General features: G+C 45.7%; 1 protein-coding gene across 3 annotated transcripts in view; it reads right to left on the reverse strand.

Moving 5' to 3' along the window:
• TBXAS1 (thromboxane A synthase 1) overlaps positions 1–23,679 on the reverse strand; it is a 161,813-nt gene that overhangs the window by 45,680 nt on the left and 92,454 nt on the right. For all 3 annotated transcript variants that reach the window (XM_025433736.3, XM_025433737.3, XM_025433735.3), the window contains 4 exons: positions 10,721–10,809; positions 8,870–9,018; positions 7,009–7,139; positions 2,500–2,814 (listed from right to left, as the gene is read on the reverse strand). In XM_025433736.3, coding sequence (XP_025289521.3) covers positions 2,500–2,814; positions 7,009–7,139; positions 8,870–9,018; positions 10,721–10,809 — 684 coding nt within the window. The remainder of the gene's footprint in view (positions 1–2,499; positions 2,815–7,008; positions 7,140–8,869; positions 9,019–10,720; positions 10,810–23,679) is intronic.

Raw genomic sequence — 23,679 nt, forward strand, 5'->3', positions numbered from 1 at the left:
GGAAAGAAGCCCCACCCGGGGGGGTGGAGGGATTGGAAGGAGGCTGCGTTTGGTGATACAGTATCACCCTCCTTGAGGTCATGGTCAGTTGAGGCTATGTCAGAGCTGAGGGGCTGTGTGAGTGAGGGCCTCTGAATGGAAGCCAGTGGAACACTCCTTGTGTCCTCGTGGTAGATGAACATAACGGATATAATTATGGTGTAGCTGGTGGGACAGACTCCTAGAGCCCCATGAGCGCTCTCAATGACACCATACATTCTAGACTTGATTATTTGCTGCCTTCTATTGCCCAGGAAGGTTTCATTTGGGAGGGTGGGTATTGTTTTCATAGACATTATTTTTTTTTCAGTTGGTGATTACATTTCCTGAAGGTGTGGATCATGATTTCTACCTCCCTCTTCAACCCACCACCATGTCTCCCACACTGCTGACCACTCTCTAGATGCTGGCTTCTGGTTTGTTTGAGACCATGGGGCGAATACCCTCTACTGCCTTTACTGCCTTCCCAAGATAGCAGCCAGAGCTTCCTCGGGCATGTGCTCTCCCAAGTTCTCAGTCGTATGACATGGGTATGATCAACTCCGGGGGTGGGATTGACTGGCTTAAGCCCCTCCACGCCGCCATTCCCATGGCTGCAATGGTTGGCTCAAGAATGGGCAGTGACCTAAGGATCCCAACTACGGTGAGCCTGATGACTCCTGCTGAGAATTTAGAGCCACAGATTCTTTTCTCTCTTGGTAACGAGCAAGGAAGCCTACTGTAGTCCTAGACATTCTTGGCTGGCTCCCCAGACTTTGAGAGGAAAGCACATGAGAATGGGGCCAGTACTAAGAATGCACAACCAAGAACTGGGGAGAAACTGGGATCTGCGCACACATTTGAGGCCTGGGTAAAGATTTGCTCAAAGTCACATCTCTTCCTAGGCTGCTCTGTGATCTGTACTAATAAGTAACCCCACCTCCCCACTGCCTCTTTTTTTTTTTTTGGTTTAAATCAGTTTAGATTGGGTTTTGTTAGGTGCCACTAAATGTATCTTGCTAGATATGCCCTTCAGCTTTCTCTTGCAGTCATGTACCCCAGTCATCATGAGTCCCTCTTCAAACAGACAGACAGACAAACATCACAAGTACCCAGGAAACAGGATATGATGGGTGGTGGGAATAGGTAGCAGGGTTATTTGGATGCACAACTTATTGAGACTCCATGCCCAAAGAATGTTGATTAACGGATCAATGTCAACCTGGAGGGAAGCCCTGTCCTGTTCAACATTTTAATCAATGACTTGCGTGGAAGAGGAGGCATGCTTACCAAGTCTCAGATGACTCCAAGCTGAAGAATTGCTAATATGACAGATGGCAGAACCAGGATTCAAAATTATTTTGATTGATGTGAGCAACAGTATGGATAAGTATAAACTCTTGCATCCAGGCTCAAAGAAATCAACGGGATAAGCAGTGCCCTGGGGAGACCTGGCCCAGCAGATGTCAGAACGGTGTGGAACTTAAAGTTGACCGTTGGCTCGTGATGAGCCAAAAGTTGAGGCAATTAGTAACATAGCTAATGAGGTTTTCAAATATTTGAAATAACAAAATATTTGAAAACTGCATTCACAAAGAAAGGCTGACCTCGCACCTACTTCCCTTGTGGGATAAAGAAGTGGATTTTTCTGAAAGCAGTTATCAGCTCAGTATATAAAGAAAAGTTTCTAAGGATTCTAAGAACAGGCCACTGCCCCCAAATTGTGAATGTAATAATTATATCAGAATGTAATGAAGTCTACTAGAGTGTCCTTCCCTTTAAAAGCACAGATTTTTAACAACTTGTGACTCAAAGCAGTGCGCATAAAAGCATCCAGAAAAATATGGGGTGATAAAGTAGCCTCGCTCAGCACCCTTGAAAGTTTGCTTCAACTCCACCAAAGAAGAGGCTCATCTAGAAGGAACATCCCGAATCTGGACTCGGTGCCAACCAGCCCATTTCACCTCACTCCATTTATGGCCTTCCTCCTCGATGCTCACCCAGGTTTCATTCCTGCTTTGGCTTGGTCTATCCTTCGGTCCGCTCCTGTGCCAGGAGGACTGGGTTCCCCTCCAGCCTCACACCTGCCTCCCAGGGAGAGCGCTGACTCCACAGTCAGAGCATTGGGAAACCACACCTCCCCCTTCCTTCCCATCCCTGGCTCTGTGACCCTCCCTCGGAGCTAAGACTTTGCAGCCTCCCGAGCCAGGCCTGGATCCACAGACCACCCCACACGGCAGAGGCATGTGCACGACACACCTTCTTTTCTTTCTTTTCCTTTCTTTTTCCTTTTTTTTTCTGTTGTCCTGAACACTTCCTTTTACTTGCTCACCCAGAGGTATAGAGAAGGTGGGCAACACCCCAGTTTCATCTTATAAACTTAGAATGTGGTTTTAGTGAGGAGATTATCAAAAATAAGTTTCACTTGTACCAACACAAAATCATATGTCCTGCGGATTTCCAATGGACAACGGTACTCACATATTTCTCCTTAAAGCTGTCCACCTCTGCCAGAAGCTTCTCTTGGCAGTCAGGGTTGGTGGCCAGGAGGTAGGTGGCAAAAGAGAGCGTGTTGGTGATGATCTCATAGCCAGCGATGAGGAAGATGAAGGCCTGGCCCACGATCTCATCCAGAGTCAGAGGCTGGGACAGGTGTCTGGGCTGGTGTGGCCGGGAGGGACCCACGGTGCAGTCGGTGGAGGAGAAGACTTGTCTGACCATGTCGAAGCTGTCCACACCCAGAGAGGTGGCCAAATGTCGGGCATCCAGGATCAGTTGGAGGAAATCTCTCCGCCTCTAAGGGACAAACGGAGAAAACGCCCATTCTAGACCTTTGAGTCACATGAATGAGACTTCTTGAAAAAAAAAAAAAAAAGACATGCATATGTAGCGTTTTTTGTTTTTTGTTTTTGTTTTTGTTTTTTAGATATTTTTCATTTCTTTGAGAGACAGAGAGAGTGTGAGCAGTAGGGAGGGGCAGAGGGAGAGGGAGAACCCCAAGCAGACTCTGTGTTGAGCATGGATCCTGACATGGGGCTCCATCCCACGACCCTGAAATCATAACCTGAGCCGAAATCAAGAATTGGAAGCTTAACAGACTGAGCAACCCAGGCACCTCATGTATATGTGTAACTTTTAATGAGATTGATGGGACCAGCACCCTCGCTGCAGGATTATCTGAGATGGTGAGAACCTGGAAGCCTCGAATGTCCTTTATATGGCACTGGGTTCTCAGGCTCTGGTGCAGCAAACAGCAGACGGTGATGCTGCCGTTAAGAAGGATGAGGCCATTCTATCTGGGCTGATTGGGAAACGTGTTAAGCCATTTGGGGAAGTAAAAAAAAAAACAAGCAAGTTGCAGAACAATATGCACAGTGGAACCTCATTTCTATAAAAACGGTACATGTACAATACACATAATTACACGTATTTGTTCACGCATAGAGGATGTTTAGCAACATCTAAACCCGGCAGTTCACAGCGAGCTGGAGGAGTGGGAAAACCGGGGTGTGGTGGAGGCTTTGATTTTTTTTTTTTTTTACTTTATACATGTTTGTACTGTTGGTTGGCTGGTTGGTTTTCCAACAAGAAAGCGAAGCACCTATAGATTTAAAGCAAAGCACGAGCTCCCTTGTTCACTTACACACCACTCTGGGCTCACTCAGGTGGCCATTCGCTTTCCTCACACAGTAGGAAATTGGCAGAAGCAGGGACAGGAGGGAATGAGCCTTGGGGATCCTGGCCTGCCCATACCTCCCCCACCCTTGGGTCCCTCTTCCCATAAGGATCCCCTGCCTCATTTAAGTGCTTAGAGCTTTCTTACCATTCTCCCCTATCTTCTTAGCTGCAATTTGCATATTCTTCATATTTTTACTAGCACTAATTGTAACAATCGAAGCATTTATGTATTGCTTTCGAGTTGACCAAGTGTATCCCTGGCCTATCCTTTCTTCGAAAAGCTCGTTAATGTGATGAGTGACAACCAATATGTTGGTTGTCTTTTCCAAAGTGTATGGAGCTAAACAGCCAAAGGAGAGAGTCAGAACCACTGGGAGAAACATAATTCCAAAGTACTGTACCTGGTGCAACGTGTGCACAATTCCTTGGCTTCTGAATTTCTATTGCGTTAAATAATCCGTGCCTGCCCCACGTGTCAGTGCTTTAATTCCAACCCATAAGATTGTTGTTACTTCACGTGCTGTTGCTTTTTCTCCTCCACAAGAGTATAAGCGAGTCCAGGGCAGGACCCTGTGGCCCACCCCCATGCCTGGTGTGGTGCTGAGCACGTGTTAGGCCTGCGACAAATAATCCCACAAATAACAGTGCAATGCGGTAAACACATTTTTTGAGAAAGGCTGTGTTGGATTTGCTTACAAGTGCGTGCCCTTGGAGACTGAGGCCTTTGGAGCTCCACTGCTTTCCAGCTTTTGTGTCCTTGCAGGATGTCTGCTGAGATGCCAGCGGGGCTCACAGCTAAGCCTGTGGGCATCGAGTACCTTGAGTCTCAGGAGCCAGGGCCTCGGTGTCCTGCCAGCCTGCTCAGGTGAGCCACAGCTGACTGCCTCTTTCCAGCCTGGCCCTGCTCATACTGATTTCCAGGAGGCATCCTCAAGGGCTGGCTTTCCCCAGATTCCTTCCTGATGCTTGGCCAACATCTGGGTGGCTGCTGTGGTCCCGTGGGGCAGAGTCAGGACGGGGCAGGGCATGATGGCACATGTGGCAGGTGAGTGCTTTCTTTTACCCTGGCTCTTGGATGAGAATCCCCAGGCCTGTCAGCTGGGGAGTGTTAAACTCCTCAGGGTGGGCAGCCCGGGTGGCTCAGCGGTTTAGCGCCCACCTGACCCAGCCCAGGGCCTGACCCTGGAGTCCTGGGATCAAGTCCCGCGTCGGGCTCCCTGCATGGAGCCTGCTTCTCCCTCTGCCTGTGTCTCTGCCTTTCTCTCTCTCTCTCTGTGTGTGTCTCATGAATAAATAAATAAATAAAATCTTAAAAAAAGAAAGAAAGAAAGAAAGAACTCCTCAGGGTGCCACGCAGTTGTCCCTGAGGCTCACCCTTGGCTTTACGGGAGGGGGGTGGAGACGGTGTCGGGCAGGAGAGCACCGGGGGCTCTTCCCAGCACTGCAGCTGGCAACCCTTCCTCTCGTCCCTGCTCTGACAGGCTGCTAGAGGGCCATCGAGCATGGTTAGAACTCTGTTGTCACCTCCAGCTACAAAGGCCAGAGGACAGGGCTGCTCCCTAGGGCCTGGGCGCTGGAGAAGAGCATTAGTGTAGATGGGTTTCTTTTATTTGCACTGCATCACAGAGGCTATTTGAACACTGCCCATTTAGGACTGAAACAGTGCTGCTTTATGGTTATATCCAAGAAAAATACGCACCCTGATAGATGTAGGTGTCTAATCCACCCATCGGCTAGAGCTTAGAAAAATATTTACCTTTTAACATCTGTGCTGCATTTTCCACTGCGCAAACACACATCTGCTTGATGGAATGTCTACAGAGTTTAGATGGGTTTAAAGCAAGTTTTTTTAGTAACCATATAGCTCTGTCTTGACACGGGCAGTCCTGGATTTGTGGTTGGGAGGTTTTTCTCAGATCAACTCATTGTTTGAAACAAATAGCTCTCGAGTTTATAAAAGGAAGAGCTCGAGGCAATCCCAGTAATTGGATCTTTAATAAACCCCTCACCTCATAGTAAGCCATTGGGTGCAACAGTTTTAGAATTTTCAGCCTGATTCCACAGCCTGTGGGGTTCGGGCTGGGGGAAGGGTGTGTGTGTGTGTGTGTGTGTGTGACAAAACTGTCATCAGAAAGCTCTTCAGAGCGATTCTGAGGTTTAGAAACGTGGCTTTCCCCGCCCCTCCTTCCGTAGGCTTCATCCTCATTCTGGAGACGCATGAATCTGGATGAGAATGTTCTGTCCTTTTAGGTGGCAAAGCCAGGCCAGGGACACCAGTGAGCTGATTCTTTTCCAAGGGCATCAAGTGCAGTTCACAGTGGTGTGGGCCAAGGGGTTGTGAGCTTCTGCACACCTTCCCCTGCTTTCTGAACCAGGACACCTTTGCTTCCGAGTCTCCAGCGGGGGGACGCCAGGCGAGACGAGGCTGCTGCTGGTGCATCCAGCCACTGATTGACCCCCGATCTCCTTCTGGGCCCCCCAGCGCAGCAATGGGACCTCACGTTGTCCCTTATTAATCTCTCTGAGCTAGTCTTTGAAGCAACCCTTTTAAAGCTCGCACAAGTCAATTCCAGAGAAGACACTTCAGCCCTTGTTGTTTCCTTTTGAAGCAACTTTCTTGAATGCAACGAGGCCCTTAAAGAATAGCATTAGGCGTGCATGAGTGTATCCAGCAGTGAAATTATTTTCCTAACTGAAAAGTCCCATTTCTGTTCTCAGCCAAATATTCCCTGGATTCCTCCTATGTGCCAAGTGTGGTGCAAGTCTGTAAGGAGGAAAAAGTCTCAGGGTCTCAGATGCAGCAGGAGAGAGCCCTCACCCCCAAATTTCGTAGCCACGTCGTCCATGCTGAAAGCCAGTGTGAGATCAATTACCAGTTGCCCCAGCTCCTCTCTACGGCTGATGCTCTTCATGCTGTAAAATCCATCTTGCCGATTTTCAATAGAAAGGATATGCCGATGAAAAGTCCACGTGGGCACATTTACCTGGAAAATTCTTTGGGGTTGCTATTGTTGGTGCTTGAAATAGAGAGGCTGTGAGTTTCGGGGGGGGGCGCCCATGTCAGAGCCTGGACCGTTTGCTCTGGGCTTCTGTCCACCATCCTTCCCCTCTGTCCTCTCTTTTCTCTTTTGTGATCACCCCTTCTCAGCCCTTCTCCTTTCCTTCTCATGCCCTGGAAAGCTCTAAGTGGTAGGCCTCAGTAAGGGCCAGCGCGGTGTGTGCAGGGCTGGGAGGGAAGAGACAGGACAGAGGGAGGGGTGCCAAATCAGGCCCCACTCCATTTCGACGCCGTGTCCTATTAAGATACGTTACCTCTTCGGCTGCTTGCTGGTCCCGCAAGGCAATCACATTCCTAATGAGTTTGTTAAAAAAGCCATTCAGTTCATCTCGGTTCTTATTGGGCAAAATCCGGGCCAGTGGGACCATTATGGATGGAAATGATACTTGAAAGAGAAAAACAAAAGTGGCACTGAAAACGGGGTGGCAGTAACCCGGGGCTACCCGAAGCTTGTTGCCAGGGAAGCAGACCCCGGCCTTGACTTAGAGTCCTCATCAGAAGGCCGCCCCCCGCCCCCCGCCCGCCCCACCGGGGCCTGCATGCTTTCCAGCAGGTGCTGTGCCTTATTCCACTCGCCACTCAGTAAGCACATGATAAATGTCTGCACAACTGAGTCCACACTCCATCTGGCCCCCAAGAAGTCAATCTCATCCTTAGAATTTAATTTTCCAGGTCCTAGAGAGGGAGGCCCACGGTCTTCATATTCCATCAATGAGGACGGGTTATAGGGTTTGTTTCAAACCTGAGCAAGTGGTGGAAGCTGATCTATTTTCTTAACTTGGGGGCCATTTGCATTTGCTTTCCCACAGGGTCACTGTCCCCAGAGCTACCACCTGAATGGTCCCTACGAGCTGCCACGACAGCCGCTGGCAAGAACACTGGCCCTGTGGGTACGTCCTTGCTGTGCCAGGTACATGCAGCCTATGTCCTTCCTGTCATGGCCTTGGGCAGGGCTCCTTGGGCCAAGGACACTTCTCTTCTCCTAGAGGATGGCTTAGGCCAAGGGGCCGAGCAGCCGCAGGGTTGCTCAGGTCAGGCCTGCCCTGCACAGGTGCTGCTTGGGAGCTGGGGGTGGGGGTGGGGGGCAGGGAGGAGAAGTTCTGGGCCCTCGGAGCTTTCAGAACACTCTGTCCATTTTCAAGAGCCAGAGCCTGAACCAACGTGGGCTCAGAGTGGTCGAGAGAAGAGTGGGAGCAGCAACAGGGACAGGGGGCCACCCACTGCAGGGCGTGTCCGTGGTCAGTGGCAAGGGGAACTGACTCAGGGGAGCAGCTCCTGGAGGTGGCAGGGGTTGGGGGTGGTGGTGGTGAGGGACAAAGGGGCGGCTGATGGGACTCCCTCAGCAACCCCTCCTACAATTTCAGTGTGAGGCTGCTGAAGGGGATAGGGACTTCGTAGAAATGGACTCAGAAATGGGAGTGAGACTGACCAAGGAGTGAATACAATTTAGCAGCCCAGCAAAAAGGTCAGAAGTTGGGGCAATAATCAATAATGGCAATAGCAACACTTCAATACTTCCATAAAAGCAAGAAGATGCTGGAATTGGCCAGAGGGCAAAACCTCAGTTCTAAAATAAAAATAAAATAAATCGACCAGTCTACATGGTATCAGGTAACCTGTCAGGACCTTCATGTGATTTCTAGTTTACTGTGCTTCAAGCAGAGAGGTCCTCTGAAGAGGGTTTTGCTGGGGGTGGGGGGCGGGTGGGCAATATGATGTAGAAAATGAAACGCTTTGGGCTCCAGTTTTGTCTCTGCCTTTCTAAGCTTCAGTTTTCCCATCTGTGAAGTGGGGATGAGAATACTTCCCCACAAGGTGAACGCAGCACTTTCGGAGGCAGCGCAAGCAAAGCGCTCAGCACTGTTCTCTCTGCGGCCGTGGTGAGAGAGGCCCGAGCTACCTGCCTTGGTAATGAGTGGCCCTGGCTGGTGACAAGAGGAGCCTGGGTGGTTCTGAGCATAAGGCCTCTGTGGGGTGGACTCTGTAGGGTGACTCTCAGAGACCCCTCGTGGTTAGGGTGATCCCCAAAAGCTGCCTGGGCCCTCCCAGCTGTCAGGGCATCAGGCCAGCTTGCTGGACCCTGGTCTTCCCACTCTGGGCAAGAGTTGCACTTACAGATTAAAACCAGGATAGGTCTGGGGATGGAGTATGCAAAGAAACGCCTGCAGTGCTTCACAAAGGGGTCCCCGGGAGCCCGTCGGGAGTCCACTTGGGTGCCAAAGGCGACACTGGCAACCACATCTGTGGTGTAGCAGCTGTAGCACCTGCGGGAAGAGGAAGCCATTTGGGTGTGGTAAGGGCCCTGCCTTTGGCCTGGCCATCGTGCACACCCCTAAAGAGGCACCACTTCAGAGCTGAAGTGAGGGGGTGGGAAAGGGCGCTTGAGTTGAGATCCTTTGAGCCTGGCAACAGAATTCGGGAGGAGACACAAGAACCTATCAGATGGCTCATGCAAACAAAGACTGGGGAAGGTAAGAGAGCATCATGTCCTCAACTTTCAGGCTTCGGGCAGCCTTAATCAACCAGCCACAGTCAAATTCCAAGAAGGATGTTTTAAATTTTCCTCCCTGTGGGGGAGGGAACACAGTTGACCCAAAACCCATGCATCTTGCCCCAAAGCTGTGCAGAGTCGGTCCAAAGCCAGGATCGAGCGGTTAACTGATACAGAACAAGTTGGGGGTTGATGAATTAGCAACCTGTTCATCTAGTTTTATTAGCTTGTCCCCCTCTTCCTCCTAGTGATTTTACAGTTTTTCTAAAAGTAACAAACCAAAAACAAGGGCGCTTCACACTCAAATAAATACAAGACAAACTTTGGGACCAGCTTCGTGAACATATGTATATTATTACAGAAAACACACGTTGCACTTTAGAAACAAACAGAAGGAAAAGTGTCTGGCAACAGCTCCAGAAAAATTAACCTCTTAGGCTCTAGGAAACCTGCCCTCAAAGGGCCATTTTAAACCAGAATGATCCTCCGTTGGTATCTTGCAGGAGGAGTCAGGTGCAGTTCTTTCTTTAAAAAAAAAAAAAAAAGGCTAGCACCGGGGTACGCACATCCTTTTATAAAGAAAAGTTCTTATTTTTGTGGCTTGATGCAGGCACACATGGAGTTCCTTTCTATCACCAACAGCTTATCACTAAGGAATAAATGACATCCTTAGATGATTTCTTTTATTTTGACTGCTTTATCGAAAATATTTCCACAATTGATTGCACATGTCCCCGCTACAACGAAGGCCGTCTGCCCACTGAATGCAATTCCCTCTGATCCTCACAGCCAAAGAGTTAAGGGTTTTTAAGTTATTTATTTTGCTTTTGTAGTTGTTCTTTAGCCAACTCATGCATCTCGTGGCCAGAGAGAAAGTGTGTGAGAGGATTTTGTAAACACCACGGCAGAATTTGAATGCTGGTGATGGTTATGTTATTATTTCATTACAAGTGATAATAAGAATGAGTCGGCTTCTGGCTGACCCGAGTCTCTCGCCCTACTACTCTGGTGCCAAAAGCCATAACTTAGCAGAGGACACGTGGAGGGGAAGCCAGATAATCAGTCATTTCAATTTGGTGTCCACTGCTAAGTCCTGGCTCCTAGGCTGGGGTGCATTGCAGTTCTTGCAATTCGGTGAAAATGCATGGACTTCCCCTTCCCCCCGCAGGCCTGTCCTCTCTGCCCACTCCCGCATCTGCAGAGGTCACAAGGCGTGTCCACCCACACGCCACTGCCCACCCAAGGCTTCCTGCCACACGCCACACCTACCCTGGGCTTTGTTCCCATTCTCTGCACATTTTACGTGGGTTTCATTTCTTCTTATTATTCAGTCCACCCATGCTTTTTATGAGCTTCTAGCGTTTCCATAGTTTGCTGGTCCCGAGGTAATTGTCCAGCAATTATGTACAGTTGCAAGAAGCAGCAATTCAAAAGTCCGATTTCTCATTTATCCTGTGGCCACATAGCACCCTTACCTCTGGATGTCGAAGGCGTCCCCGGATTCCGCGTAGTGTTTTAAGTGAGCCAGGAGCAGATCGCAGGCTTGGCTGATTAGGGGAGTCATCTGATAGCAGATAACAAAGGGGTAATTAGGACACCAGGCAGGGAGCACACCTAAATTAGCTGCAGATACAGAGGTTATGTGTGGTGCTTCCTGGGAAAACATTGTTTTCAAGGTAACTTTCATGCAGCAAAGATTCAAGAGGAGGGTCTGAACTTCACAAAAATCGTAAACTACAATAGCTGTAAACGTCTATTTTAGCTTAAGCAATCTGTTCTTTTGGAAGCAAAAAGAAGAAAGGATTTCGAGTAAATACTGTGAAATAATTACAAAAATGATCATTAAATGCTTAGACAGAAATGAGAATCAGTACTTGGTTTCGTGACATTTGGTTAGCATTAGAGAGTAAATAGCCCACAATCCATATGTACTCTCTCTGGAATTAGCCCAAATCCATGTTTGCTTGGTTCCAATTATACTTTAGATCTTCCAATAGAATATAGAATCGTAGTCTCCAAAGGAACGTACGATCGTCCATTTCAACTTTTTACTCAATACGAAAATCATTTTTAGAACATTTCTGATGGATGGCTATTCATATCTGCATCTGCTGCTTAAACCTTTGAATACATATGTGTAAGGGAGCCCTTGACTTCAGGAGACCTTTCATGCCCACCCAGGGAAATTGCTGAGTTTTTTTTAAATATTAAAATATTTTCATTATGGAAAATGTCTAACATATGCACACAGAGAGAATGGTATCGTGAACATTTGTATAATGAGTGTCCAGCTTCGACAAGTTTGGATCTCATTTTTGGCCACTACCACTTTGACCCCAGCCGCCGGCTCGAGGGGGTGGGATTCTCTGTGGAACCTGATGGCCACACATGTGACCTTATATTTTCTCCTGTATATTTGCAAAGCCAAGTCAGAAACGCTGAGGGGAATCCTTCTAACCAGTGTCCATTCTACAGTAACACCATAGCTAAAGCAACATGCCATAAACCATTGTTCTGAGCCTTTCTTCTGGAAAACATTTTTAAAATGTTAAATATGTTATGATTTTCCTATTTTGACACTAGAACATAACTTCCTGAGGGCAGGGAAGATTTTTGTCTTTTTGTTCATTTGTATGTCCCCAGAACCTAGAACAATGCCTAGCACGTAGTAATTATTTTTTGAATGAGGGAATGAATTTGAATGATTACTTAAGACCCAGTCTTGGCTCTTTTTTTTTTTTTTTTAAGATTTTATTTATTTGTTCATGAGAGACACACAGAGAAAGGCAGAGACACAGGCAGAGGGAGAAGCAGGCTCCCTACAGGGAGCCCAATGTGGGACTCGGTCCCAGGACCCCAGGATCACGCCCTGAGCTGAAGGCTCAACCACTGAGCCACCCAGGCATCCCCTAGTCTTGGTTCTTAAAGTCTTGAGGCTTTGGGGAAAGTTATAGGATGTTAATCTACTTGTTAGAAGGTATGTTGTACTGAGGCAAAATCTTCCCTTCTAACAACCTTTCACTGGTTTCAGTTGACTTCTTCCACACAGTAATGCTTCAAATACTCAGACAGCAAATGCTGCTCCTCCTCTGGTTTCAGTTGACTTTCACTGGTTTCAGTTGACTTCTTCCACACAGTAATGCTTCAAATACTCAGACAGCAAATGCTGCTCCTCCTCATCTCCTAGACAATTGTTCCCCATCCCTTCAACCACTCCTTGTGCCACATGGTCTACATGCACTTCTCCTTTGTTATCTCTCTCTCTTTTTCTCTCTCTCCCTCATCAGTGTCACTCTTGGAAGGCAGCTCCATAAATGGAACACAATATTTCAGGTAAGATCCCATAAATCATAAATGGGTCACTGCCAATCACAAGCCCAGGTGTATGTTGACTTTTTTTTTAATTTATTTTTTATTGGTGTTCAATTTACTAACATACAGAATAACCCCCAGTGCCCGTCACCCATTCACTCCCACCCCCCGCCCTCCTCCCCTTCTACCACCCCTAGTTCGTTTCCCAGAGTTAGCAGTCTTTACGTTCTGTCTCCCTTTCTGATATTTCCCACACATTTCTTCTCCCTTCCCTTATATTCCCTTTCACTATTATTTATATTCCCCAAATGAATGAGAACATATAATGTTTGTCCTTCTCCGACTGACTTACTTCACTCAGCATAATACCCTCCAGTTCCATCCACGTTGAAGCAAATGGTGGGTATTTGTCATTTCTAATGGCTGAGTAATATTCCATTGTATACATAAACCACATCTTCTTTATCCATTCATCTTTCGTTGGACACCGAGGCTCCTTCCACAGTTTGGCTATCGTGGCCATTGCTGCTAGAAACATCGGGGTGCAGGTGTCCCTGCGTTTCATTGCATTTGTATCTTTGGGGTAAATCCCCAGCAGTGCAATTGCTGGGTCATAGGGCAGGTATATTTTTAACTCTTTGAGGAACCTCCACACAGTTTTCCAGAGTGGCTGCACCAGTTCACATTCCCACCAACAGTGTAAGAGGGTTCCCTTTTCTCCACATCCTCTCCAACATTTGTTGTTTCCTGCCTTGTTAATTTGCCCCATTCTCACTGGTGTGAGGTGGTATCTCATTGTGGTTTTGGTTTGTATTTCCCTGATGGCAAGTGATGCAGAGCATTTTCTCATGTGCATGTTGGCCACGTCTATGTCTTCCTCTGTGAGATTTCTCTTCATGTCTTTTGCCCATTTCATGATTGGATTGTTTGTTTCTTTGGTGTTGAGTTTAATAAGTTCTTTATAGATCTTGGAAACTAGCCCTTTATCTGATATGTCATTTGCAACTATCTTCTCCCATTCTGTAGGTTGTCTTTGAGTTTTGTTGACTGTATCCTTTGCTGTGCAAAAGCTTCTTATCTTGATGAAGTCCCAATAGTTCATTTTTGCTTTTGTTTCTTTTGCCTTCGTGGATGTATCTTGCAAGAAGTTACTGTGGCCGAGTTCAAATGTATGTTGACTTTTTAAGAAGACATGTATGACAGGACAATATTGAGGTTCGGGTCAACAAAGACCACAAGGTCTTTTTCCATGCATCATCACCACATGCAATTGATTTTTTTGACACTTCAGACTCCATTCATTAGAAAGGCTTTACATTTATATTATATTTGTAGCTGTAAAAAGTCCTGCCGTGTGTTCTGAGCAGAACCATCTTTTAACTCCCCTAAAACATTCAAGTGATTGGAGAAGCCTGGCACAGTGGGACAGCCTGGGTGGCTGTTAGCCAGATGTTGGAGGGACACATGGCTTCATTGGGCCCCTCCATCCTATGGCTCTGCAAGCCAACCCCATGTGCTCTGCAGTGTCACCAAAGAACTGGGACACCAGTTCTTTCCAACAGCTTGCTGTGGGAGAGATGGTCCTGAGAAGCCGAAAGGCACTCCCGGTGAGTCAGAGTGAGCTGTAGGCTGTGTGAGTTCCCAGAGCAGGGACAGTGGCCTGGACAGCACTTATGGGCAGCCACACAGCAGGTCAAGGAGCAGATGTGCAGAGCAGAATACACCCACACCCTCGATGGAGAGACAGCAGAGCAGCGGAGAGTCTCCTTTGTTGCCAAGACTCCTCGGAAGAAGTATCTGGAGAGGAACATTCTGGGGAAAAAGGATTTTCTGCTCATCAAGCTTCAAGGGCTTAGAGTACTAGAGTGCTTGTGCTCAGTGTGGGTGGGCCAAGGGGTACACTCATGCATTCAAATCTCATCTCCTACAACACTGGCTATTCCTGCTTTTTCCATCTGAAATTTGGTGAGTGTGCCTTTTAAGCCTTCATTCAGCCCATCCAGCAATACGTATACAGGAGCAGACACAGAGCCCATGGCCCTCTGCTGGTCTGCTACTTTAGGTAGCCCCAGAATTGGCCAGCAGTCACTGATTCTGGCTCTTTGGCCGGCTGTGCATGAACCTAAGTTCACGAACCAAAGTGCAGCCAGGCAGCAACTGCTCAATAAGTTGGCTGGGGAAGAATTTGTCAAATGATTTGCTGGGATAGAAATGTAATTGACCTCATATGCCTATCCTGAAGTCCACTCAGAACAAGGATGAGAATGGCTACCCTGATTTATTCCTGGGAACTCTGGGTGGGCTCTTCATGACAACTGCATTCTCTTCTAAATGCTCACACACTGTCAATTTAAAAATCCATCAGGACAAAAGTGCGTGTAAATGGGTCACTTTTAATGGCCTCTGGGCCACTGCTCTCGAAAAATCTTAGCCTGCCTTCGTGTTTGGAGAATTCTACTACCTCATCCATATTTCTGTGATTGCCTTCCCGGGCTATATTCTTCCATTATTTTAATAAGCTTAGTGGTACAAGTGAACCTATAAAATATAAAATATTTTGTCAATATATTGACAATGATGGCTTCTGGAGTTCTTTTTGTCCTCATTACTGGAGGGATGGCCCTGTATGAATTACGCCAAAACTCTGAGGAATACACCACTCTGGGACAGGAGGAAAGAGAGGGCTGTCACCCCGCCCGGGGTCAGTCAGACGGTTTCGAAGTAGAAGCAGCCATGGCTAGCACCCGGCTCTAACATTAGATACCTGGATGCCCTGGGGCCTTTTAGCCTCTGAACGGTCCAGGAGTATTGCTTACCTAGAAATAAACTCTGGCTTCAGAAAAAAAAAAAAAAGGAAGCTTACAGCTTATAGCTTCCTTAATGGAACAAAAATGGTATGCAACATAAAATTGGATTTACACTGAACTCTTCAGAAGCATGCCTCGTGCAGAAGGGGTCCACCCGTGCTGAATCCAATCGTATGCTGGACAGTGCAATGGGGGGCTGAACCCACCACCCTCCATTGGTTCCTCTACATGCTCGTAACTAGAATGCTTTGCGGCTGACTGGCATGATTGTAATTTTCCACCACGCTCTGCCTGCTGTCTGTTGCACTGAATGGGTAATGACATTTTTATTTGGGTTAATGTGATATGAGATGGGGCATGTAATATGAAAAATGTTTTAAGAAGCAATGCAGAGAAGATATTATAAGACGGTGGAGCATGCTCTGTATGTTGGCCAATAGGCATTGTTTCAGGCTTTCTTCCTTGCATTATACACAAGTAGTTATGGAATATTCACTCTCACACGAGTTGCATACAAACAAAAGCTCTCTTTGATGGGCTTGCAATCATTTTTATACAATCCACAAGCCCAGCAGTTATTCCCCTAGATTTGCAGACAAGCAGGCATAGGTGGCTTGTGCAAACACACAAGCACAGATGAACACACAATACTATCGTCAGATCTTAATAAAAGATTCTCATTTGATGGTTACATTTCATCTTTGTAGGATAATGAGAAATTTTTATTTTTGTTTTTCCCACATTTTTCATAAGGCACATATGTGATACTTATCATCAGATAAAATATTAATGTTATTAGCTTTTAGAAGAATGATTTCTTCTTGGGAATGACAGTCTAGCAGCCAAGCCCAGGGAGAAAGGTTCCCATTTTGCTTCTCTCACCTCTCACATTGATTGGCTTTATTCTAGATGGTGCTGAGTGTATGGTGTTCAGCCATTTGGTAACTAGCAGTCACCATCAAGGGTAAAGTACCCTCCTCAGCCTGGGAAAGAAATTCTTCGAGGAAGGAAGTCCTTGCTTAGCTGGAGTTGGCTGTACTACTAAATTGCCCAGTTGAAAAAAATGGATTTTTTTAAGACTATGTCTAAGGAATTCTGAGTCAAGGTATAGACAGGGGACAATAGAGTTAATTTAACAAGGTGGAAGAGCTTTCTGAGTGGTCAAAAGAGACAGCTCATAGGGAAATGACAAAGAAGGGCTAAGGATTTCTCCTGATCATAGGCGTTCTTCTCTTTTTTTTTAGGTGATTCACAGAATTTCATCAGTGGAGTTTCTTTCTCTGAGACTAAGATGCTGACCTTGTTAAGTACACTTGACCCTGGGAGAGCAAATCCTCAAAGCCACTGCCAGTTATTAGATTTCCTCTCCTTGGTAGTTTTTAGTTGTGTGACCTTGGTTGGGTGAATTGCTCAACTTCAGTGAGTCTATTTCTTCATCCACAAAATGGGAATAATGAGATCTTCTTTGAAGAGTTGTGACAGTGATTAGAAATATATAAAAGGCTTGGCACTAGAAGGCATGACAGCTATCCTCTGGAGGACCCCTGGTTTGGATGCCTGGCACCATTTCCTCTCCTCTTATTCCTTAGAGACAAGACCCCATTGGATCCACCTGTTCTTGCCTCACCATGTTATCATTAGTTCCTTGTCTCTGTCTCTTCATCTTTATCTCCCTGCCAATTACTCTAATTCAGGCTTTGCCACCTGTCTGTCACCTGGAACGTGGCTATCATCCTGCTTCTTGAGAACAAAGCAGCATAAGTAACGTTGTAATCTCAATACTTTGTATAGTGTCTAACACATAGATGGACTAAAAAAGTTTTCTTTTTTTATATAGATTTTTAGAAAGACTTTATTTCAGAGAGAGAGAGAGAAAGAGAGAGATAGAGCACAGGCAGTGGAGAAGGGTAGAGGGAGAATCAGGTTCCCTACTGAGCAGGGAGTCTGATGTGGGACTCGATCCCAGGGCTCTAGGACCATAGCCTGAGGTGAAGGCAGATGCTAAACCATCTGAGCCACCCAGAACCTTAAAAAATAGTTTTCAAAGAGCTTCATAGCCTCCTTTCTTTTCACTTTTCAATCCAGTCTGTACTTAGTCACCAGACCGGTCTAATGAAAGTACTTGTTATCTAAGTATCCCCATTGACTGAAGGACGTAGAACAAGCTTGTTATCCTACCTTCTAAAGCTCACTAAGAATTGAATCCTGCCAATAACCATAAGCTTAGCAGATCTTCCCCTAGTCAAGCCTTCAGATGAGATCATAGCCCAGGCCAACAGCTTGACTGCTGCACACAGAGGCCCACAGAAACCATGAGCTAATAAAGTTTTACTGTTTTAAGCTGCTAAATTTTAGGGTAATTTGTTACACAGCAATTGATAACTAATACATTTGCAATGTCACCTTCTTGTGGCAACTCTTGTGAGTTGTCATACATTACTAAAGTTTTTGATATTTGTTCTATCAGGAATGGGCTTAGTGCAACATATTCAGTTGTGTCTCTAGAACTATCTAGGTGATGACAGATTGAATGTTCTTTGAGGGCTTTGACATAGAAGGAACATGGGTTGATTGAAGAGCTCTTTCTATCTTAGCATGAAGGTGGTGCAGTTTGCAGGGAGCTGGCTCTGTGCCAAAGACCTGGTACTCATGCTTGTTCTACCTCTTAGTTTAGGCAAGTCATTTGAATCTCTCTGAACTGGGATCCTCACCCTCAAACAAGGGGCTAATTGCAGTGCACTATAAAGTCCCTTTCCATTCTAGGATTTGAGTGAGGTCACTAAGCATCAGATTGAGTTACTTAAGAACCATGGAAAGAGCAGGCAACTTCCCAGTTTGGCACAGTAAAGGATTGAATCCATGAGCCTCTCTATTTGCTCCAACACATTCCATCCATGGTAAGAAACTCTATTTGCATCTCTTTGATGCATTGACTTCAGAATTACATAAAGACCTAAATCTGGTTATTTTTATGTTTCAAAAACTTAGTAAAAGTGAGAATTAGAAATTCAGATCCTCTGACTCCTGGCTTGTTGCTCTCTCTTCCAAAATCAGAATCCACATTCTCTTTGTTCCTCAGTCAATTTACTTCTAGGTTATAATTTCACTTAATGCATGATGCCATGAACTTGGAAAACAAAACAAATAAACACCATTAAGCCTTTGGGACCCCTGAAACTTTGGAGAACAGAGTCAGCCCGGGTGCTAGAGATAACACATTTCCTGATTAGGGAGAGAGAAGGAAAGGACCCCTTCTTCATTATCTTCTACTTCTAAACCGAGATGCCCCCCCCCCGCCCCCTTCAATGGTGTGTAGGTGGGCTGACTCATTGGTCTACGTATAAAGGAGATTCAGGAAAGAGCCTGAGCAGAGGGTACCACCCTGAGATCAAAATATGGCCCCTGGGAGCTGACCCCCTGGGGCCATGGAAAGTGGAGACTCCAGAGGTACAGGTATGACTTGCAACTATCCTCACCTCCTCCTTCAGTGTCTGTCACACGGGTCTAGAGGAAGTGTCACATCCTGCAGGCTGAAAGGCTGAAACTCCTCTCCTTACTCCCTCACTTTCAAGTACTTCATAGCTCCTCGCCCTCCAGTGAAGCTTGCACAAAACACTCCCCCTAGCACAGAACCCTCTGTGCCTCAACCTACTTTTCCAGTTTTCTCTCGCTAATCCGTTACATGTACTCTGTGTTCCAGCCAATTTGTACTCCTCTATTCCCTGAACACATCCTGTACTTTTTGTCCAGATGCCTTTGTTCTTGTAGCTCTTTCCACTTGCAATGTACCTTCTCCCTCTGTCAAAACTCAGTAAAATCTTCAGGACTCACTTCCAATGCTATCCCCTGCCCGCCCCCTCCCCCCCAAAGAGGCTTCTTATGCTCGAAAAAGGACGTCAACTCTGTCACTGTTTTCCACTACTTAGTAATAATGTAGGAATTCATGTACTTTGTTACCCTTCTACATTATAAACCCTTTATAGACAGGAACTAATAAATCTTCATTGCATTTTACAAATTTAATGTTTCATTCTATTTGGCATTCTTAGACCTGTGGGCAATGTTGTTTTGGAACTGATGTCAGAGGGGGATTTTCTGAATAAATAAGAGTCAGCTAATGGGGGTGGGAGATGGCATTTAAGCATATTGTTGACTTTAAAAAAATTAGTACCTTAAAGTGCTTTAAACTGGTGGCTAACAAATATAAAATTAATATCAGTTAACCAAACTTACTACCTCCTTCTGCCACCGAGATATTAAACACATCCATGACTTATTTTTATGCAGAATTTCCTGCTGATAAGTATCAGCTCTAGCCATCTAGGTGAATAATCAAGTGTCATTTCTAATAAGTCAGTGGCTCCTGTCAAGAGTTGTGACCAATTAGAACTCATCCCGATGAGGAGGTGGCTGCTGGTGTTGCCAAGCAACAGCCAAGCTGGGAGGCACATTTAGATGCTCGTTTAGATTTAACCAGTGGCAAGTCAGAGTGACATTATGATTCTGGCAAAAGGAAAGCCAAATTATAACCCAGGATGGGGTACCCGTGATGAGGAGTGTGTTTTCTTTTAAATGCAAATGGAAAAGGAACATTTTAACCAGAATTTAAACAGTCCATCATTATACTGATTTTAATTAGGAGATTAGGTGTCAGTGGAATACAACTGTGTCGAAGGATAATGGTCTCTTGCTGCTAGATAAATACCCAGACATTCTGGAAAATGGGCAACTGGTCAGGCAGAGACAATGTATTTTTGGACTCCAAAGTATTTATTACCACAGCCACACTTGGTTATAATGACTTTCATTTTTATTGTTTGGAAGGATTAAGAAATAAAAGCAAATATTAAAAATGGACTGCTGGAGGCTCATGCCGCCAAGAGAAAGCTGCTTGCTGCAACATTACTGGGAGAGTGGGTTCTGTTCTAGAAGCCCTCGTGCATGATCGTCTGAAGCGTGTACGCTGAAAATTTAAAGGCCAAGCCAAACCATGATGAAGACTGTAATCCTGTGAAGACTTTTGCACTGAAATGATCGCAGCTATGCGTTTACTCATAAGCTGGCTATATCAACTTAAATTTTTAAAAATTGTAGTCATTCTGGAGTAATATGTCTTCTCCAAGGCAGGAAAGGCCTAGAGGGAATAATAACCACATCTGCCTCCGCCTTTAAGATTCATACATTATTGACTGTGCCTTCCTGACAGGAAACATCTGGATGAAAGTGAAAAATTAGGCAGAGAGCTGGATTCTCAGCAACTGTGAGAGATACCAGCCTTCCCTGTCGGTCTGGCTTGTCTTTAACTGAGTCCCTATGCACACAGATAGGATTGGCTCGTTTCCTGTTGAGTGACACACCCAGGCTCTCATGTATGACGCTGCCGGCTGTCCGGTATCTGCTCAGCGGGTCACCATCAGCTTATTTTGTGGGCGAATGAGGAAATATTCGTCACTTCTACAGTGCTTTGAGGACTGAGAAGACATGAGCCACCATACTGGGGCAGATCCATGGTCCATCCATTCTGGAGCCTGGTCTCTGCTAGAGGCACTTACAAATGGCATCCTCTATGGACCTTACCACCAAAGTCACAGTGTCCCATGGCCTCATTTCTCCCAGGAGCCAGTCTGGACATTAACCACCCATGTTTTCGCCCTTCAACTTATCTGAGCCCAGAACAAACAATGTTAAACAGATTTCTTCACTGCAGACTCTCCCAACTCATTAACAGGCGAAGGTACATAACAAATCTCTCAGAAGATGGTTGTCAGGGGGCACCTGGGTGGCTCAGTTGGTTTAGTGTCTGACAGCTCAGGTCCTGATCTCAGGGTCCTGGGATTGAGCCTCAAGTCAGTCTCGCTGCTCAGTGGGGAGTCTGCTTGGCCCTTTCTCTCTGCCCCTCTGCTCATGCGCACTCTCTCTCTCTCTTGCTCTCTCTCAAATAAATTTAAAAAAGAAGATGGTTGGCAATATTTTATGGAACTGTATGACCATGGGTCCTTTTCAGTCCTCAACAATTTCAAATCCTTTTCCTTGGTAGTAGTTCATAGCTTGAAAGTTCATTATCATATAAGTATAGTTTTGATACTTTTCTCTTAAAGGTATTATTTTATTCTTGGTTACACTGAAAGTTAGCTGCCACTTTTGTGCTGACTTACACAATCTTAGAAGAGTCTTAGAAACTTATTCTAATTGATTTAATATTTGTAAAATCAGAAGAGCTTAGAGGAATTTACAAATGTGTAGATTTCATAGTATGCCCCCTCTTTCAGATGAATTATAAAATTTAAAAATAAAATTAGAGCTAACCTGGGTCCCCTGGGAATCTCCATTATTTATATTTTTCCCTCAGAGAAGAATTAATTTAGCCCCAGTTTTGTTTCGTAAAATTAAATCTATTTACTTTCTGACCCATAATAAAGTTTTACATAACCCCAGGGCTGCTCATTAATAGTCTTTGGTAGAGAATCTAGTACAAGACACTAAAAATTTCAATAAATCCACTGGTTGCCCTTTTTAAAAAATTAATCTTTTAGGGGACAGAGCGAGAACTCTGGCAGGTCAACTGAGCAAAATGTTCCCTAATAAAAAAAAAATCCATTGTTTTCCCAGCAGTGCTCAGCAATCCTGTAATATAAGCCTCAATAGCTTGGCTGTCACTCGACTATGATTTCTGTGGCCTCTTTTTCTGGAATCAGGAGCACAGCAACCAAATTTTCACCAGTGCCTTATCTTTCTATGTTGTCCCTAACCTGAAGCCAAAAACCACTTTTATTTTAAATAAAAATATGGCTTTGTGATTTAATGCTGATTTTAAAGTAATCTCTGAGCATTGCTGACCCAGGCTACCTAACAGGCACATGGATCAAGATTGTGCTATCTCGGCCCTTTGAATATTAATAACGCTTCCAGACACAGGTAGTAGAGGGCGTAGATTGCCAAGGTGCCAACGGAAACAAGCTGCACAATTCCAAGGGAAAACAAATCTTTGTTTCAAGAATGAATTCTGAAGTTTGATGCTAAAAGTCCCCAAGCTACTTATGAATTCAGCAAGGAATGGAGATATTGGTATTCCAAAGCTATTTCGGGGAAAATGGACTCAGGTGTCCGTGACCAAGTGGAGAGCAGGCTTAGGTCAGTTGTCTGAGCTCCTCTTGTCATCTCTCCCTCCTCCACCCTATGTCCTGTGTGCCTCACTCTCCTCTCTGTCTTTGGGACCTGCTTTTTCTATTTCTGCACGTATATACCTGTGACTCTCCAGAGAGAAAGCCAATGATTTGCCTCATCCCCTTATTTAGTTTTTCCTTGATAAAGCTATTCCCTTTTATTTTTCCTTTGTCTTAGTCTTAACATATATCCTTCAGTAGAAAGCTTCCTGGCTCTTTGATTCTTCATCCATCCATCCATCCATTCATCCAGCAAATCACTATCGAGTGGGCATTATGTGCCTAGTGCTATGCAGTTAACGACAGAGAAAAGAGGAGTAGAGTCAATGGGCTGTTAGCTGGCAGTAGTGCTACAGAGAAAAATAAAGCAGGGAAGGGGTCTGGGGAAGCCCTGGGTCTGAGATGGTCAGGCAAGGGACCAAGAGGGAGACTCATACCAGTGCTTTCCACTCTGGCTCTTATCAGAATTACGGCAGAGAACTTGTAAAACATACAGGTTCTCAGGCACCGTTAGAAATTCTCATTCTGTAGGTCCTAGAGTGGCTAGAATTATGTATTTTAGCAAGGATTCTAGGTGATTCTGGTGCAGCCCTTGGTCACATGGGGTTCCAGAACCAGTGATATAGAGAGCAAAAGCCAATGGGAGGTTAAAGCTCAAAGAAACATCCAGAAACCTAAAGGGTCACCTAGGCTGCTGGAGGAGGAGGCAATCAGGGGCACTAAGGCCTGCACGCTGCCCTCCCTTCCTCCTCCCCTCCACCCATCTTCCACAGGATAGAAGCTACCCCCTGGTGACATCCTCCATCCTCTCTACACTTTAGCATAGACTAATGCTCCATGCTCAGAATCCCAAACCTCGCTCTTCAGATTCCAAGGGGAGCTGCCTTTGGAATTAGGAAAACTATTTTCTCTCCCAAGAAAGCTTAGCTTCTAAAACCACTGTCTCAGTAGGGCTCGAGAAAGCCTGGTGTGCATGCAGGTCAAACCTAAGCCCTGACCTCCTTGTTCTGGAAGGCATCCCCTGCGTACTTCTAAAGCAACATGCACCACTGATTCAGTGCAGGAAGGAAAATCACAGGCAACATGATTTGTGAAGCACAACACACACCGACATGCTTTAATATTTGAAAATATTATTTTTTGCACAATTTT

This window comes from Canis lupus, chromosome 16 (genome assembly GCF_003254725.2).
Source record: "Canis lupus dingo isolate Sandy chromosome 16, ASM325472v2, whole genome shotgun sequence".
Taxonomy (NCBI): Eukaryota; Metazoa; Chordata; class Mammalia; order Carnivora; family Canidae; genus Canis; species Canis lupus.